Consider the following 16,174-nt stretch of genomic DNA (forward strand, 5'->3'; position numbering starts at 1 on the left):
AAAAAGTAAATCTTCAAACAATGCTTACATTTTAGGTCCTGAAGTGATATGCTTGTCTCTTTGCCTCAGATTATATTTTAAGCCTCTTTGTCTAGTAGAACTCTATTTTTGTGGAATTTAATGATGTGCTAGCTCAATGCCACCTGCTGCCTCCTCTTTTGTAGAGGTAGCAGCAGTAAGGGCCATTTTTCTTACTGTTGGTATGTTCATTTTACAGTTGCTGCTGCTGTCTTTTATAAGGTTCCTGGTTTTCATAGGGAGGGAGGCAGAACAGTAATAGAGACCTTAGTGTGCCTGCATCTGGAGAAGGTGCTTGCACTGCAACCAGTGTCTTGCTGTAATACACAATTATACTTGTGCAAATGGAGTCTTGGATGCTGCTCACATTAGTAGGGTTCTGCTTTTGTACCCTCTTTTTGCTCTCTTCCTGAGGACCTCAGACTTACTGAGTTGAACAAGTGTATGAGTATTGTTTGTTGAAATCCAAATTGCCATTTGGAGCTAGAAACCGAAATGAAATTGAGAACCACATTTTTTCCTTCTTTCATATTCTCTCAGCTGTGGGCTTAGATAAGTGTGTTAGTATAGTGGTGCTTGAACAAGTGGTTCCTACTGTGTCTGTCCAGATGTGCTAAGCTAGAGTTGCCTGTGGGTGATATGTATTAAACAATCTGTAGTGATCTGCACATGTGTGAAGGCTACTCAGGTGTTGTCTGGCTTCGTTGCATGTAAGTTAATCTATGTCATGTCAAGGGGATCAGCATGACTTGTATAATAGCTACCAATTTTCAGAAGTATCTGAAAGTATCTGAAAATTCCTCGTACACATGTGCAGGCTATTTTGGCTCAAATAAAACAAATTATTCTTAGTCCACAAATCTTGCAATCTTGGTTTGGTATGCCAAACGCATCATTTGCCAGTTGTTCTTTGTCCCTTAAGCTACTTAAAGCTGTGGAGTATTCTACTGAAATGTGCCCTCCTTAGATTTTTCTATATGGTCTTTGTATTTCTGAAAACTGTTTTCATTTGGTTGAGCTGCAGAGAAACTTTCTTATTGGACTTGTACAGGGATGAGGGATGTGTCTGGACCAAGGACAGGGTCTCAGTGTGCTTCCAGATGGAAGCCAAGCCTGTCATGAGAAGCCCTGGGAAGGAAAATCAAAGTCTGTGTGGGATCTGTGTTCACAGGCTTGTGTACTGGAGATACCTGTTTTGTGTCCTTGATCTGTATGTGTGTAGTTTCAGCTCCAGGGGAAAAAAGTTTGAGGTACAGTTTGAAATACTTTTTGTTGAGATTTCAAAAAATAAGCTTCAGTAAGATGCTGATGGTAGAACTTCATAATTGTCATGGAAAATAATTGGTATTTCTCTTAAAATATAAAGCAAACTGTTCATTGAATTGGATGGGATTCTCAAAACTGACAGGTATTGACTTTTGTTCCTTCTTTCAGTGGGAGTTTTTTTTTTACTCAGGTGCAGATTTCTTTCTAAAAAGAAAAAAAAAAGTGAAGTAGTTTACCTTCTCATAGCTCTGGATATGGTGGAGTTCTTCAGTTCTCCATTCCATGGTGCTTGGTTTCGAACTTTGCTGGGTAGGCTTGATTTTTGCATGCTGTCTGTGAATGTCCAGCCTGGCACAATGGTTTTTTTTTTTAGTTATGAGTTGTTAAAATAAATTCTCTCTGCTTTCTTCCTTCCCTTTGCGAATCTTTCACTAACATTTACTTCAAGTAAGTGGAAAGTTGAAATGGGGAACTGCTGATTTTCTGTTGTAGACAGTGCTCAGCTGTCCAGAATTCGAGTGCTTTGTGTATGCTTTGTCTTCTTTTTTTCTGGCTCTCAATTTCACAGCTTGTCCTCTGTTTGTTTTCCTATGCATGGCATTTCTGCAGAGGTGGTTTGGTTATGATACTCTGAAAAGCTGTAGTTCTCGGAAATATTGTAGTTGAACCTTATCTCTAGTGTTTGTAAGGAAGCAAAACAAACTGCGGAGCAGATTGGCTCCTGAATGGTAGGGCTTTTGTTCTTGAGAATAAAATCTCTTACAGGATATGATTTTGTAAAGCAAAGGAATGAGTACAACTGCCTGTTGTATTTAGCAATCTGTAGACACTTAGGGATTCCAGGTAACTACTTCTAACATCCTGCTAGCTGGGTTGCTGGATGTGCAGTCCAGTGTGTGTTCGGACTTTTGCTTTAGTCCAGGCAGCCATTTCTAAGCAAAATGGTTTTGAAGGAGTGAGGAGATAAATGAGAGAGAGCATGGCTGAGATTAGCTCAGTTGGTTAAAACCTGGTTGTAATAATGCCAAGATCATGGGTTCAATCCCCCTGTATGGGTCATTGACTTAAGAGCTGGACTCGATGATCATTGTGGGTTCCTTCCAACTCAGAATAGTCTGCGAATATCAGCTTGCTGATGCAGATCTTCCTAGGCTGTGTAGCTGGTTTTGTTTCTGTATGTCTCCTTCCTGTTATCACATAAGGGTGCTTAAAGGTAGGATTATTAGGCAACAAATACTTAAAGGGAGTTGAGGGTCAGTGGAAGTTTGAGCTGACTTCTAAAATATTTCTGAATGGCATATGGTATGGGTTGCTGTAGTCCCTTGTGAAGAGAGATTTGGAAAAAATTCTTTATTCCTGAAACCTTTAATTGTAATTATTCTCATTGTTTCTCTTCCTTGCAGACACTGCGCTGTAGAAGATGCACTATTACCGATATTCTAATGCAGAAGTCAGCTGTTGGTACAAATACTTGCTCTTCAGCTACAACATTGTCTTTTGGGTGAGTATGAAATGTAGAAACTGATTTTTTTTTAAAAATGGCTTAGTTTTGTTAACTTCTTTCCTCTGTTCAGGAGAGCAAGCTGAAATGTTCACTTGAAAGCAGTAAACTGATGTACAGTGTATCCCAGGTGGTTTGGAACTGAAGAAGCCTATCCAATATGAGAAATTAATTATTATTGAAAACATGAGAAATTGGTGTCCATATTCTCCATGTGGAGTTGCTTCCCTGTTAAAAGAAGTCTCTTAAAACATCTTCTTTCTGATCATCTTTATTGGGTGGCATAGCTGTAAATGCACTGTCCAGAAGAGAATAAAGGAGCTGCCTCAGAGATGTGTCAACAGCTGGCACCATAGTGTAGTCAAGATCTGACAGATGGGCAGAACAGCACTGCTTACTCTGTGGGCAGCAAAATTTTCTGATAGTCTTGAAATACTTAGCCATGGATTAACCTGCCTATAATGTTTATTTAGAATTGTGAATGTGATAGGGGTACAAAAGCAGGTGTATGGTGATGGTCAAGGTCACTGAAGCACCAGATCACCTTGGAAAAGAAGGCTGTTCAGAGGTTAGTGCATAGTGTTGCACTGGAAATAATTAACATGTCTGTGAGGGGAAGGTGAGGATGCAAGTCAGGTAAACCTAACAATTCTTTTTGGAACTTGCAAGTCAAATGTTAAGAGTTTGCATCTGAATTCATGAAAAGACATGGGTAGTCAAGGAAAAGTGCAGATACAGTGACTGTTCCAGTGCTAGCAGTATCACTGTTGACCACCACAGAACTTTTCACTGCTGTCACCACCTCTTGTTTACTAGTATAATGTTTTAACATGATCCTGTAGCACTAAGCCCCAGGGAATTTATCCTTGTCCTGATGACAGGGCAGAAAAGATACCTGGTATGTATAGAAACTTGTTCACTAATGGTCAGTTGGCCACAACACTACACAGTCCAAACATTCATCAGGGATGATGTTTTCCACATTTCAATTGAGGATGCCCATCAGCAGGTCAAAAATGATGTGCTTAAAGGCCATCAGCTCTGTAGTTATCTTTCTTCTATATTGTACAACTCCCACGTACCTGTAGGGGAGAGTGGTGTAGTGAGAAGTAATACTTGTCTTGCTGGTCTGGTTTGGCAGCAGTGGAGGGATATGTGAGAAGTCAATAAACTGTGGATATATTAAGGTTGTTCTAGACCTCTGCTTCTTTTCTAGTGCATGTCTGATGAAGTGGTGTCTAGACTGTTTACCCATCAGAAGCAATCTTTTGGAAATGGTATTTTTTTCTTTACTGAGAAGACTGTCAAAAATTTGCCTGTTTTCACAGAAGTGAATTTTGTCTCTATTTATTTTCTGCTGTTACTACATTTTCATATTTATTTTTTACTCTAATCTCTTGAAATGAATAATGAAGATCTAAGGATTTTTCTATTAGATAAAAAAAAAGTTTTAAAGAGATGCAAAAAATATAAAGAATTTGTAATATAACTTGCGTGTTTCAGATGATCTGTTGGTTAGTCTTGGTGGCTTCCTTAACAAATGATCTGAGGCTTCTGCTGAGAAGTTACTATCCAGCTGGCCTAGTAAATAATGTGTGACTACAGCTGTTTTTATAAGATTTTGGCTCCTTCAGTTGTAGAACAAGCTATGTAAATGTTGAGTGGGAAGGTAGACACTCCTATAGGCAATGCTTGCATCATTTAGCTGACACAGTCGTTCAGGAACATATGAAAACTGGCTGGGATGACCAGTCTAACAATATCTTTAATTTGACAAATCCATCATTTGTAGAACAAAGTAAATCTCTGTGCTTTAGTAGAACTGAAGGACTACAAAATCAGAAGGGGAAATGTAACCATAGCTCAAAAGCAGCATTTGAGGAGGGAACGTTAGTCTTCCTTCTCTTTTCTTGGGTTGCAGGGCAGGTGCTTATGGGAGCTTGTTTTGTGTTAGTGAGGGTGGCTGCTTTATGGGGGCATGAGGGATGATACAGAGATGGATTTCCAGACAGGCTTTTGCCCACATAAGCTGTTACAGCTCACCTGTGTCTCAGCCCATGACACAGTTTATGCACAAGCCAGGTAATGTGCATTTAAATAAAGAGTTGTGTTTGTTCTTCTGCCATACTTACTATGGGGCATGTTGACTTTTCCATTGTAGCTCTGAAGATAATATCAATGACTGTATAAACTCTAATTTTAAAGCATATAGTGATATAGAGCTTACAGAATTTTTGAACTTTTCAGTGAGTGGTTACTTAAGTTTGTTTCATGCTTCAAATACAATTCACATAGGTTGGAGTGAAACAAAATATTGAACTTGGAGGGCAAATATGGCTAATAATGACAAGCTCACAGTTTAATCAGCTTTTTTTTTATTTTTCATATGGGTAATTTGGGAATAGAAAGTTCCAAGTCTGATGATTTTTAGTTAGTTGCTTGTGTCTGGCTTGTAGTATCACTTCCCTATTCTTCATACTTTGCTTTCACTTGTAAGAAAGGGAATGGAGGTCATAGAAAGACTCTATATTCCTAGGCATGACTTTGATTTGTGATTATTTTCATCTTGCTTTTTAAGCATGGTCATGTCTTAACTTGTCCAAGTAAATGTGTTTTAGTAAGTAGTGATAAGGCCATACTGCACTATTAAGATAGACCTGTAGAGAGCAAGATAACAAGGCTGGACCTCCTTTTGTGTTTAAAAACTTTTTTTCTTTTTTGCTTTTTTTTTCTCCAAATAGCTTCATTTTTCATAATGAAATTTAAAGACTTCAGTAGTACCAGGTAAGAGCTTGGTGTGAAGGCCCTGCTGCTGCAGGGAAGGAGGCAGGAGATGACTGCTGACTCCAGGGAGAGTGCAGGGTGCCCTGTCTTGCGGCACTGCTGTATGCCTTCCAGAATGAACTGGGAAAGGCCCAGGGAATTAAAGGGAGTGCCTCAAAACCTGTCTCTGGTGCTTGCTGCCTTGTCTCCAGATGTTTTTTTGGGGCAGTCCAAGAATTGCACTTCATCTGGGATGTGGCCATTTCAGTGAAGTAAAGGATTGCATGTGGGCTCTGCCAAAGCCTTTTATGTTGCTTGTGAGCTCAGTCTCTCATGTGAATTGAGAGGAGAGGGTAAAACAGGTTTTACATGTTGTCATCTTGATTTATCTTCTAATGGTCTGTAGTTTTGTTTGTGATTATTAAGGGTTATTGGAGACAAAAATAGTACTTTTCACTCATGCTGTAGATGAGGAATTTTGCCCTGAACATGATGATGGAATGGCAAAAATTCTCTTTAGTTCCTGAAAAGAACTCAGAGTTAATTTTTTTCAAAAACAAGAGAAGACTCAGGCTAGCCTAAGATTTTCTGGCTTTTGCAGTGTATGTTGTTTGTCAGGAACATCTGAAACCGCAGGGCTGTGCCAGGAAGGGGAAAGAATCCACCATCAGGTGGTTTCCTGACCCTGAGAGGAAGAGTCTAGGAAGAGACAAGGATAGGAAGGAAGAGCTGTAGGGTGCTGATTACATGGGTGGAGCTACAATGTGGGATAGAATTGTCCAGGGATTGGGAAAGTGTTCTCTCTAAGAGTAACGTTTTGTGATTACATCTGAGTGTGATAGGGATGCATTTCTATTCCTTCTGCTGATAAGACTTAGGGGCAGACTGACCCCAAATCAATTTGTGTGCAAGGGCTGTCTTGCAAGAGCTGTGTTTAGCTGCAGCCTCAATTTGAGACACAACTTAGGCCAATTTTCTCAGTTAGGAAGGTGATTCTGATAGTACAGTCCAAGGAATTCAAAGTGTGATTGGGAATGCCTGAGCAGTGTCTGTGAGTTGGTGTCACTGTTGTACATCTGGAGCAGAACTTACAGCTTGATGCAATATGTCAATAATGTGGGTTTTTCATTTCTAAATCAGGAAGTGACCAAATGCTGATGACTACTGGTTTAGTTTCCCTTTAAAGGGGCACAGTTGAGCTGCCTCATGTATGTTTCCATCTAACCATTCATACAGTAGGTGCCTTAAATGACTCTTCTGGCATAGTAATGAATCAGGTTGTCCAGTTTGTTCTTGCCAGTGTGTCATTCATATTCTGGTGGAAGGCAAATTTCAAAATGCTGCTCTCTTAAGTAGCTGACTTGTTTACTCTCACCTTGGAAATGCTTTTTTTGGCCTTGCTACTTCTGAGCTGCCTGTTCTCCCACTCACATGGCTGTTAAGTTCAGTGAGCTGAAGAAGGTTAGAACTTTTCTTTCAGTTTAGGCAGAATCAGTTCCCATCTTTGCCTCGTAAGTCACTTGAATGCTGTGCAAGAGTGTTAGAGAGGGTATTTTCCTCGTGCCAATTCTCTGTAGAGCTCTAGGCATCCTCAGTCATACTAACTTCTGAGGTAATTTTGTCATCATGGTGTGTTTTACAGTAGTTTTCAATGAGATACTTTAAAGTGTTTTTCATGTAGTCTTTAAAGCAAAGAGATTTCATTTTATTAAATAACTGTTTTACTTGTGTGCAAGTTGTTTGTCTGGTGTTTGCTCCTGTCAGTGTAGTGATTGATGGCTTTGTTTCTTCTGCAAGTACATAATACTTCACTGGGTTTTTTTAAAGGAACTTATGTATGTGATTTGGCTGCTTCTAGTGAAAAGTATGAGTTGCTTGTCTTAGTTGAATTAAGTTTTAGATTTATTCACATTGATTCTGAGGCAAAGTTGATTTTTCTTCCGATAAACTCTGTTTTACTTGCAGACAGCTTGCATAGGTGCTCATGGAAATAACTGCAAAAATAGCATAGTTTTGTGAAACTGAACACTATAAAAATATGAGAGCAATGTTCATGTTCAGAGGTGAGAATAAAGCATGATAACAAAAAATCTACTTGAGATTCAATTACAATTTAATTAAAATGGTAATTGTAATGAAAGACAGTCTGAAGAGAGTACCCTATTTATATATCTATAGCACAGTACTAGGGGTATAGTACCATTAATTTGTATACAGAGAGTGGAAGATACGTGTCTTCCCAATTCTTTTTTCTTCTCCTTTCTGTAGAAAAAGTTCCCAAAGATCCAGCTGTCTACTGTGTAATTTACCTTGATTAGTGCAAATTATACCAGCTGTCCTCATCTGTCTGCCAGTGTTCCTGGAGCATTTGGAATGAAAAGGATGAAGGATGCATCAATTACATGCACTGTGCAACTTAATGCCATACAAGTTTTATTATTGGCTCTTTTACTCTTTTGCTTCTTCATGTGAAAATCACTGGGTTAAGATTTAGGGTTAATCTGTGTCAATCTTCTGTTTATATTGATGTGGGTTTTGATAGTATTTTTAAAGTTGTGCTTTGATCCATAATTTGAAATGCTCTTAGCTTACTCAGACTCCAAGGTGAGTAGTCATTGTGATGTTGTTTATTAAGCAAGATCTGGAAATTTAACTCATTTAGCACTGCTTTATCCAGTTGTAACTCTGTGTATTGGTAGGGGGTTTGGTTGGTAAATTGGTGTTTTTAAGCCTAAAATATGGCAATATTCCTGCCTAGACAGAAGGGTGTAATGTAATTTGATTAATTGTTAGGGAATGACATGAGGGATGCTTCCTTTCCCCTGCTTCCACCACCAGAATAAACCAGAACAACCTACTTGCCTTGAGTGCACCTGAGGCAGGCAGGCCATAAACCCAGCAGTACTGAAAAATCTACACGTTTTCTTGTGTGACTGTAAAAAGGCTCCATTTTTGCTTCTTATCTGTGCTGTGGGGCATTGCCTGTGATTCCACATTTAGTTCATGGGAGGTACTGCATTTCCTAGAGGAAAGGACTCCTTTTTCAAAGTTTTTTCAATACGTGAGATTTACTTGTTCAGTGTTTGTAAGGGTTGGCAGGGAGAAGCAAACTCAGTGCTTTCTGCAGAATCACAGAATCCTTTAGGTTGGAAAACACTTTTAAGATCAAGTTCAACCCTTAACAAAACTGCTAAGTAAACCCTAAGTGTCACGTCTGTGCGTCCTTTAAATATGTCTAGGAATGGCAACCAAACCACTTCCCTGGGCAGTTTGCTCCAGTGCTTGATAACTCTTTCAGGGAAGAAGTATTTCCTGATATCTAATCTCAACCTCAGCTGGTGCAACTTGAAGCAATTTCCTCTAGTTCTGTCCCTTATTACCTGGGAGGAGACTGATACCCATGTCACTACAATCTCCCTTCAGGTGGTTGTAGGGAGGGGTAAGGTGCCCCTGGCATAGCTGCGTAGAATTCCGTTTTAATTAATGAGGAGATGCTGCCCTCAGATTGTAGAGAGGTCATTTTAGTTTGATGATTGAAATTGGATATTAAAGACAAACTGCCTCAGAATTGGAGAAAGGGAATAAAAGATTAGAATGAGAGACTCTTGCTTCATTTGGAGAAATATAATTCAGAAATGTTTATTATACAGACATATGAATTGGTGTAGAGTTTGTATGTTGCTTGTTTCTAAAGTGCTTAAACAAGATAAGGATTCAGAAGACAAACTGTATCTAATTAGAGAAGAGGCTAATGTAGTGAGCCTTGAAACTGAGAAGTTACAAGGAGTCAAGTGTGACTACTGCTGGAATTGGTACTGTAAAATGACTAAATAGGGAATAACCTCATAATGCATTAATTATTCTGACATCTTGATTAATGTGCAGGCAAATGTTTTAGAGCAAGTCATCGGGAAGAGGATAACTCCCACCTGTACATACTGTGAGGAATTGGTAGTTGAGTACCATGTGCTTCTTAAGTAACCTTGAAGAATCAAAGTGAAATGCTTTTTAAACAATAGCTTATAAAATGTACAAATGCTATGGAATAGAAGTCCTTTAAATCATTTTTGCAAAAGATAGACTCATGGGGAGGAATGTCCCATTACAGTTGTCTGAGATGACAGGCCAATACTCGTTTTACTTGAGTGACAGGGCTCCTGGTTAGGTGTTTTGAGAATGTGGTTGATTAGTACATCTAATTAATTCTTTTTCCTGATTTTATTTTTTTTTTAGCTAGCTGGGGTGGCCTTCCTCGCAGCTGGTCTGTGGGCATGGAGTGAAAAGGTAAGGATAGAAATGACTGGTCTTATTTTGGTGGTTGTCCTATCCTGCTTTAGTAAAACTACTTCCTCGGGGAGCAGCTGAGCTCAGGACTGTGCTCAAATGATCTAAACTGAGTTTAATTGGAAGTTTGTTCTTGTCCCTAATCTGGTTTTAAGCTGTGGCCCTTGATACTTAGAGATTTTTTATAAGCTTGTATGAGCAGGATGCTAGGGAGAATTTAATCTTAATGAATAGTCTTTATGACCCGGTTCTCTTTCAAAAGCATGTGTTCTAAAATACACTTCTCTAATGCCCTGTTTTTATTTACAAACAAGAAACTAGTGTGAGGAGCATAAGAGAGATCTCCTTATATTAAAAAAATCTCTTACAAACCCCAAACACACATCTTTGAAATACTTCAGAAAGATGGTCCCAGTCTTATGACCATCTGTTGTCCACTTCACACCCTATGGAGTGCTGAAGTGACTGTGTTTCCATGTAGAGGAGCAAAGTTGGTGAAAATGATCTACCTGAATAACACTTCTATTTTTAACAGAAGTTTCTCTTAGCTAAATAACTTTGTCAGTCGAAGGAAGACTATGCAGACATGTACCTACAGAGTTCTGTTACAGGAGAAGAGAATGGTATAGGTATGGAATGCTTCAACCTCTGGAATGAATGTCAAAGTGTGTCTTTAAAAGAGCAAGCAGTAGGAAAAAGGTACAATTACTTGGAGATTGACTGATCTGCATCTTAATTGACAGTGGAGTGCTGATGCCCTCAGTGGTCGGTTGTGCTGCTGATTAGTAAGACTTCAGTTACCATAACAGTGTTGGCATTTCCTTAACCGAAGTGTTTATACACAGCAGCTATCAATGTACAGAGATTCTGAGATTCCTCTGCTTTTGGAAAGGCAAAGTTTTTTATGCTGACCTTAATTCTGAGGTATTTATTCTCCTTCTCTCTGCTACCTATGTGCATGCACTCATTCTCACAATTAGATTGGTGATATCATTGAAATACAGTAAGCAGCCTATCTCCACACAGAAATGCGTTTTCCTCCTATTTTGTTGTTATAAAAGAATTTTCCTTGCAACACCTTAGGGAAGGTGTTAAACTTGTCTTCAAGTTGTATTTTCTCATGTTCAGACATTTTCTGTTTTGTGGACAAGCACATAGGGTCTGTGTGTTGGAAATGAGTATCTCACAACTTATCCCCATTTGCGAAATTGACTTTATGGTACATTGAAGTTACTAAAAGACAAAGACAGACTCTATCTTTTTAAAAATTTTCCCTGGACTCTTTTTGTTCTGTCCTATCTTGCAATTAAGCTCTTCAAAGCCTTTCTTGTGGTTTTGAACTTCTAAATCACTCATGAAATCTGTTTGTTACTTTTCATGCCCGTTGTTCTGTGCTGTGTTGTCAGTCTTTTGTGCTAGTGCCATTCTTCAGCCACAGTGCCTGTACTTTACCGATAAACATCTTGTTGAACAATAGATGGAAAGTAAGAGAAAAACATTGCAGAAGCTGTGCTGCAGTGGTAAACCAAAGATAAACTGTAGATGGTGGAAGAGTTCTGAACATCCTGTCTCTTACTGCAATGTGAAGTACATTAGGGTCTGTTTAATTTCTCTGGTTTTTCTTGTTTGTTCTTTTTCCACTAGGACTACACTTTGGACTCATTCCTCAGCAGTCTTTTTATCTGGATAGAAATCCTGTGTTTCTCTTTTAGGTGGTAATAGGTGAAAATGAGACTGCTAGTTTGTGAGAAGTGTTGAAAATACTATGTGTGTTAAAGGCTGAGTTGTGTTCTGACATTTTCTGACACTGACTTCTGATATCAGACTTCATACCTGTATATCTAGTGAACACACATGTTGTAGAGGGCAGCTTGTATTTCAAAGAGCTTTTACTGCCCTGCAGATGGCACAGGCAGAAACATCTTCAGAGAGGTAGGTAAGGTGGGATGAGATAATTCTCTGAATAAATTCTTGTTTACTTCCTTAAGAATTTTTGACTAAGATCTTTTGTTAGGCAAATAAGCCTCACAACCTTCTTTTCAAAAGAGCGTGTTGTAAACATGAAATATGAAGAAACATCTGTGAATCCAGCAACATCTGAAGTTGAATAACAAAGCCTAGTTCCTGCCAACTTTTCATAACATGCTTTGATCAGAGGAAGTTTTCTTCCTAAAGTTGTTGCCTGAGCAAGTGAAATTGTCTGCAAACAAAGCTTGAGTTTGGGTGTGAGGAGGAGAGGGCTGGCAGTAGTTGTGGAAGTTTCAACCGCTTGGTCACAGAGTGCTTGGTTTCACAGTGTTGGTTCTACAGAGACCCTGCTCTAGCCTGTCTAATCTTTGAATGTGTATCTTGCTTGTGGAGTCTGAGCCAATGTTTGATTAGGTGGAACTCTCATAGTTAACCTAATTAACTGAGTTTATTAGTTACCTGTGAGGTCTTACATTTTTAAAGAATGGAAATGTGTAACTGGTAACAAGTATCAATACACTGTGACTGGTTCCTAATAGGCTGTTTCAGCTCTTAGTCACCAGCTGTTGCAAGGCAATTCTGAGTTCCATGGTTCAATGTTTTTTGGTTTTGTTTTTTTCCCCTTCATTCCTTCAACCTGTTTTGATAAAAATAACTCTCTTGCTGTTGCCAAATCTAACAGCTCTCACAGGGTCTATTATGGAACACATTATGAAAGAAGATGAAGTCCTGTGTATCACTGTTAATCAGTGTCTTTTCATCAGCTGATTAAGTTTCTTCATGCTGTATTTTGAAGATGTTGTTTTTATTAAGTAAGCAGTTGAATAAGAAATGATACGGATTTTTCCCAGGTGTTCTCTTAGGTTGTGTATCCTTTGCACTTCACTCTAGCAAAGGTACCTGGGTAGCAAGATGAGAATTTACATTCTCTTGATAGAATTAGACTGCCTGTTGCAAATCTCTGATATGTTTCTCTGCTGCTGAACATAGTTAGCTTGAGAATATACTTTATAAATGGAAAAAAAGATAGCAAACTTGGAATTATAGGATATAGTGCTGTGTCGATTTTTGTTATTTCTTTGGTTTTGAATGGAAAGTATTTCTGCATTAAAATGTTCTATGTATCGTTGATGAACACTGACTATTGCAGGACTGCCTGGATGTCCCTACAAATCATTCTCATTGACTTTAATAGTTTCAGCTGTTTGTTCGTTCTGTCTTCTACATGTTCCGTCTTGTTCTTGCACATAAGAAGAGAGGTTTTTTATATATATTTGATGGAAGTTTAATGGTTGTCTGTAATAACTTCTTTAAAACCTAATCTAGAAACTTTAAGGAAGGATTTCACTGTGTTTAGCATTATGTTTACATAGACTTATAAATATAGGCAGACAAGCTTAATAGCTGGTTGCTGTCAAGATAAGTGGTGTTTCTGGATAGTTAACAAATAAGAAAGGAAATCAGGCAAATTGCAATTATAGGGAATAGATAACACCTTTTGCTTAAGAATTTTATCTGAGGCAAAAGGGAAGTGTTTAGATTATTCTTGTGTATTTTTGCTAGAGTTTGGAGGAACACTTCTAAGACTCTTTGGCATGAGAAGGCGTGTAACTAAAGTGAGAGGAAAACCCTGCTTCCCTTAAAAACTAAAACAGTATTCCTTCCCTTCCCCACCTTTAAAATGTCACCCATAAACTGCTTTGTCTCTCCCTTTCTGTCACTTAAACGTTAGGATTGGAAAACTTATTTTCTTAATTTTTTTCCTTTATATTGAAGTGCCCTTCTGATTCATGCATTTCAAGGTGATACAAAACATTAATTTTTTTACCTTGACACTATGTGAACATTCAGTGGCAGTTTTGAGCTTTTGGCACCATCTTGTGGAATGATGTTTGGCAAATAGACCTAGGAGAATGTAGTCTGAGAAACTGACTGCACTGGATGGACTTATTAAAAGAATTGTTATCTATAACTTCACATTGATACTACTTCTGCTGGGGTGAATTGATATTGTCAGTAACCATTTTACATTACTTTTTCGGGGGGGGGGGGGGGCGGGGGGTGGGTCACTGTTGGTAAGTTCAAGGGTTTGCAACCAATTAATTTGGAATTGTTAAAAATCACCCAGAGGGAATGTTAAATGAATAATATGCTTATAGTGGTCACCTTTTTCTGTTCTGTTTTTTCTCGCAGGGTGTATTGTCTGACCTGACAAAGGTGACTGGTCTTCATGGTCTAGATCCAGTGGTGCTTGTCCTACTGGTGGGAATAGTGATGTTTACTTTGGGATTTGCTGGTTGTGTAGGAGCACTGAGAGAAAACATCTGCCTTCTGAAGTTTGTAAGTAACACCATTATGAGTCAATTATTATGTGTCTGAAAGTTGCAAATGATGAACTTGAAGCAAACCCAGATAATTAGTTTATAGAATTTGGTTTGTTACAATCTGTGTGGTAAACTTGCTGCCTTGACAAACCTCAGAGTAATGGTAATAAAAAGCAGTAGAGGTTCCAGCCTATGTGTTTTCCTCTTTATAGAACGTTTTTCCGTCTTCTCATTTCTTCTGCTATGCAGTGATGTCATAGTGTACCAGAATGTAACATTGTGATGTTATGGAATATACATAGTCAGTTAGGAATTACTGAGAGTATATAGTATAGTGGGAAAAAATACCTTAAAAACTTAAAAGTTTCTGGTAGATGTTGGATGGGCAAAGCTTTGGGACTTCAGTAACTGATGTGAAATCTCTTAAATAGTTGTTTTTATATTGAGGATTCTTTGCTTTTGATCTGAAAACAGTTAAGCTAGACTGAACATTCTTAAACCAAAATTATAAAATTAAAAGCAGCCCAAGACTACTTTGGTCCTTTGTTTTACAGATTCTCAGTTATTAGTATTTTCACTGTTGTATTTAGTGACTGTGGTATGATGTTGATTTTATTGACAAGTTCAGGTGACCAAAACAAAATGATTACCTCTTAGGGATCTTCTTACCTTGTATTCTCGTTTCAGAGGCTGTATTTTCATAGCCTGTGTCTGCTTCTGGTGGTGTTAAAGTAGGGATGCATTCAAAATTAATTACTGTTTTTCAATTTGTGATTTTTTTTTAACAGTTCTGTGGAGCAATTGTGTTTATATTTCTGTTGGAGCTGGCAGTAGCAGTTATGGCTTTCCTGTTCCAGGACTGGGTGAGGGACAGGGTAAAGGAATTCTTTGAGAATAACATTAAATCCTACAGAGATGATATAGACCTCCAGAACATCATTGATTCACTGCAGAGAATTGTAAGTTCATATCCTGTCACATCTTTCATGTGTTCTAGGAGAATGTTCTCATTTTTTGTGATAGAATTGTGATGCTTTGTAGCTAATCTGTGTTACAGGTGTACTTTTTTTTCTGTATTGAAAGCATCAGGCAGGCAAGATATTCTGAGGAACTGCTGTTTTGTGATTGTGGAAGTTCTCTCAAGCATCCATCTGTCTTGAACCTTCATTTGCTCCCCTGTTTTGATCAGTTATTGCACCACTTGAAGTCAGAAGTGAGCAACAAAAAATCATCTCCTAAAAAAAGTAGTCCAATGGAGCTGGTAGTCCACATTGTTATTTTAGGAGGCACTGCAGTCTTACACAAGGATGCAGCATATAAAGCCTTTTAACTTCTGAGATGCGCCTCGTCTTGAAACAAATTTATTTTAGGTGGGAAAGGCTGGTTTGTAGTCAAACAGTTGCCAAGGAAAGTTGAAACAATTTTTATGCTCCATCTACTCAATCAACTAGAAGACAGTGATGTCTACCAAGAGATGGCAAGGCCTGGGCTAATAAAAGCCTGGTGGTGTTTATTCCAGCAGCTGCTTTTATAATTGTGCCCAGAAAACTACCAGTAAAGGTGACTTGTCTGATTTTTACTTACTTGTACGTGGTTAAAAAATATATATGAAGAGAGACAGTACATATTAGTACTTTACAAAGAGGTAAAGTGGTGGTCTCATCTATATATTTTTTCCCTTACAAAAGAAAGTTGGTTTTGTCTGTCTTCCATGTTCTAGAAGATTGTGTTAGAAATCTGTGTTCACAGGTGAGTCTGATAGCAGTGTGTTTTAGAGTAGATACCAGTGTGGTCAGTAGTTTGTCTGTCCTGTTTCTTCACTCCTGTTTGCATTGAAATGCAAGTATCCTCTGACTTAGCTGCTTTGGTGGATCTCAGTGCTGTTTGCCTTAGCTTTTGTGCTGAGGATACCTTTTTGTAAGGTAGGGCTCCTCTTGGACATGATCAGCACAAATAATTGTATTAGTGTTGTCCACTCTGTCATTGCTCTTTCTGCATATCTAGTTTCAATATAGTCAGCCAGGCTAATATGCTAAGCTGATTTACAGTT

At 38.4% G+C, this 16,174-nt stretch overlaps 1 protein-coding gene across 3 annotated transcripts in view; it reads left to right on the forward strand.

Annotated features, from left to right (window-relative positions):
• Positions 1–16,174, forward strand: part of TSPAN14 (tetraspanin 14) — a 37,108-nt gene that overhangs the window by 11,811 nt on the left and 9,123 nt on the right. For 2 of the 3 annotated variants that reach the window (XM_071563589.1, XM_071563588.1), the window contains exons 2-5: positions 2,688–2,785; positions 9,782–9,832; positions 13,994–14,140; positions 14,913–15,083. In XM_071563589.1, coding sequence (XP_071419690.1) covers positions 2,705–2,785; positions 9,782–9,832; positions 13,994–14,140; positions 14,913–15,083 — 450 coding nt within the window. In that variant the 5' untranslated portion in view covers positions 2,688–2,704. The remainder of the gene's footprint in view (positions 1–2,687; positions 2,786–9,781; positions 9,833–13,993; positions 14,141–14,912; positions 15,084–16,174) is intronic. The other variant, XM_071563590.1, reaches the window with a different exon arrangement.

Source organism: Pithys albifrons, chromosome 9, assembly GCF_047495875.1.
Source record: "Pithys albifrons albifrons isolate INPA30051 chromosome 9, PitAlb_v1, whole genome shotgun sequence".
In the NCBI taxonomy this organism is placed as follows: Eukaryota; Metazoa; Chordata; class Aves; order Passeriformes; family Thamnophilidae; genus Pithys; species Pithys albifrons.